At 35.8% G+C, this 2,886-nt stretch overlaps 1 protein-coding gene across 1 annotated transcript; it reads right to left on the bottom strand.

Moving 5' to 3' along the window:
* LOC112263956 (C-X-C motif chemokine 11-1-like) lies at nt 1-2,423 on the bottom strand. Its single transcript, XM_042331268.1, has 4 exons — nt 2,263-2,423; nt 1,936-2,062; nt 1,510-1,602; nt 1-503 (listed from the first exon to the last, which is right to left on the bottom strand). Exons 1-4 carry the CDS (start codon nt 2,330-2,332, stop codon nt 491-493), a joined length of 303 nt encoding a protein of 100 aa, XP_042187202.1. The 5' UTR covers nt 2,333-2,423; the 3' UTR covers nt 1-490.
* Between the last annotated feature and the right edge of the window lie 463 nt (nt 2,424-2,886).

The raw sequence follows: 2,886 nt of genomic DNA on the forward strand, positions 1-2,886 counted from the left end.
TAGAGTCAAATGCGTCTTTATTATTTTGGTAGAAAAAGTAAACAACACATATAGAATATACAGTATTTACACAGATGTTGATCATTTTGATAACTAAACAAAATGTAAAACATTTCAAGTCTTGACCTTCCAAAATGAAAAAAAATATACCTACATATTTACAGGCTTTTTATATTTCAATTGCATAAATGAACAATTGAACATTCAAGAAAATATGAAACAGACCTAAAAAAAACACATCTGCCTATTTAAGTTTCCATTGGAAGATTTTATGAATGTTTCTCAACTAGTAAGTCATATGGTGTAAGACATACCAATTTTGTCAATTTAAAAACGGACTTTCTAAGTTCCATTAAACAGTGTAAACGTATTCAGGCAGTCTTCAGTGCATTCACTCATCTGTGGTAATTAATCAGGATTAACTCTCTCTCTCATGGTGCTCTCTGTTCCATCAAGTTCTCAATGGGATTGGTGTCCTTAGTTCACAGATTTACTGCACACTCCTGAAATAAAAAATCTATTATTATACTTATATAATTAATAACTTAATAATTAACTACTAATAAATAGAGACTCAAGATATACTGACATACTGATGTACTGATATACTGATACTGGTATACTGATGTACTGATATATTGGTGCACTGATATATAGTGATGTACTGATATAATACTGGTATACTGATGTACTGATATATTGGTGCACTGATATATAGTGATGTACTGATGTACTGATATAGCAATGAATCGATGTATTGACTTATTGATGTACTGATATAATACTGGTGTACTGATATAATACTGGTGTACTGATATAATACTGATGTACTGATATAATACTGATATAATACTGAAATACTGATATGTTGTCCTCACCTTCGGTTGTTCATTATTTTCTTAATGGTTTTCTGATATAATACTGATGTACTGATATAATACTGGTGTACTGATATAATACTGGTGTACTGATATAATACTGATGTACTGATATAATACTGATGTACTGATATAATACTGATGTACTGATATAATACTGATGTACTGATATAATACTGATATAATACTGATGTACTGATATAATACTGGTGTACTGATATAATACTGGTGTACTGATATAATACTGATGTACTGATATAATACTGATGTACTGATATAATACTGATGTACTGATATAATACTGATATAATACTGATGTACTGATATAATACTGGTGTACTGATATAATACTGGTGTACTGATATAATACTGATGTACTGATATAATACTGATGTACTGATATAATACTGGTGTACTGATATAATACTGATGTACTGATATAATACTGATGTACTGATATAATACTGGTGTACTGATATAATACTGAAATACTGATATGTTGTCCTCACCTTCGGTTGTTCATTATTTTCTTAATGGTTTTCTGATATAATACTGATATGTTGTCCTCACCTTCGGTTGTTCATTATTTTCTTAATGGTTTTCTGATATAATACTGATATGTTGTCCTCACCTTTGGTTGTTCATTATTTTCTCGATGGTTTTCTTTGCAAATGGAGCTTCTGGATTCAGACACTTCTTCCCTTCTCCGTTCTTCAGAGTGACACTGAATATACATGGAGAGAGAGACTACTGTTAGAAGTTAGCCTTCACCACTTTCCAACTGAGCATGTAGATAAATAATATTATCCTACTAGCAGGTGTACAAAAAAATAGCAACATTTACCATTGTGTCCATCTACTGAGCTGGTCACAATATGCACTGATATTAATATGGTACAGACAGACACAGACAGACACAGACAGACAGACAGACAGACAGACAGACAGACAGACAGACAGACAGACAGACAGACAGACAGACAGACAGACAGACAGACAGACAGACAGACAGACAGACAGACAGACAGACAGACAGACAGACAGACAGACTTCTTACATGATCTCCATGTTCCTGCAGGAGTGGCTGGAGGTGTACACCTCGATCTTCTCAATGTGAAGAGGTTTAACACGGTTCACCAGTCCATTCAGACACTGGCACCGAGCTTTAGAATGACCCACCTGGCCTGGAGATGACAAGAAAAGTTTATAGCATGTTTGGTTATGGCATTATTGCAGCTAAGAACTAAACTCTTCAGTCAGAAATCAAACCTAGTATTTTACTACACTTCTCCCTGGCTTTGCAAGTTGCTTTGTATGCTACAGACTTCTAATAAAGATGTCAAAGATATTAAAAATGTAATTCAAGATATTTCAGAGATGTTACCTTCAACATTGGCCAGGAGCAGACAGGCCAGGAAGCTGATGAGGACCGTTGATGTCATCGTGTTGGTCATGGATACTGCTTCTTCAGTTTCTTTTAGAGTCTGGATGGACAGCTCAGTCAAGTGATGGAAGTTGTGAATGGAGGAGAGAAGTGATGGAAGTTGTGAATGGAGGAGAGCTTGGCTTGTATTTATACTGTATTTATAATAAGCCCCACCCTTTCTCTGCCAGTCATCCAATGAGAAGGGGAGACAGAGAAAGAGAGGGGTTTTCCCTTTCCTCTGTTTCAGCTCCTTTCTCCTTTTCCCTGCTTCTCCTTTCACACAGGATTTCCCATTTCTCAGAAACACTCTCTCTGACAGTGACATTTGAGGAGTGCTTAAAGGCAGAGAGGTGATACAATCTGTCTTTCCTCTTCCATCCCAAATGGCACCCTATTCCCTACATATTGCACTACTTTTGACCAGAGCCCTATTCCCTACATATTGCACTACTTTTGACCAGAGCCAAATAAACTATATAGTGCACTACTTTTGACCCGAGCCCTATTCCCTATATAGTGCACTACTTTTGCCCAGAGCCCTATTCCCTATATAGTGCACTACTTTTGACCAGAGCCCTATTC

This window comes from Oncorhynchus tshawytscha, linkage group LG12 (assembly GCF_018296145.1).
Source record: "Oncorhynchus tshawytscha isolate Ot180627B linkage group LG12, Otsh_v2.0, whole genome shotgun sequence".
NCBI lineage: Eukaryota > Metazoa > Chordata > Actinopteri > Salmoniformes > Salmonidae > Oncorhynchus > Oncorhynchus tshawytscha.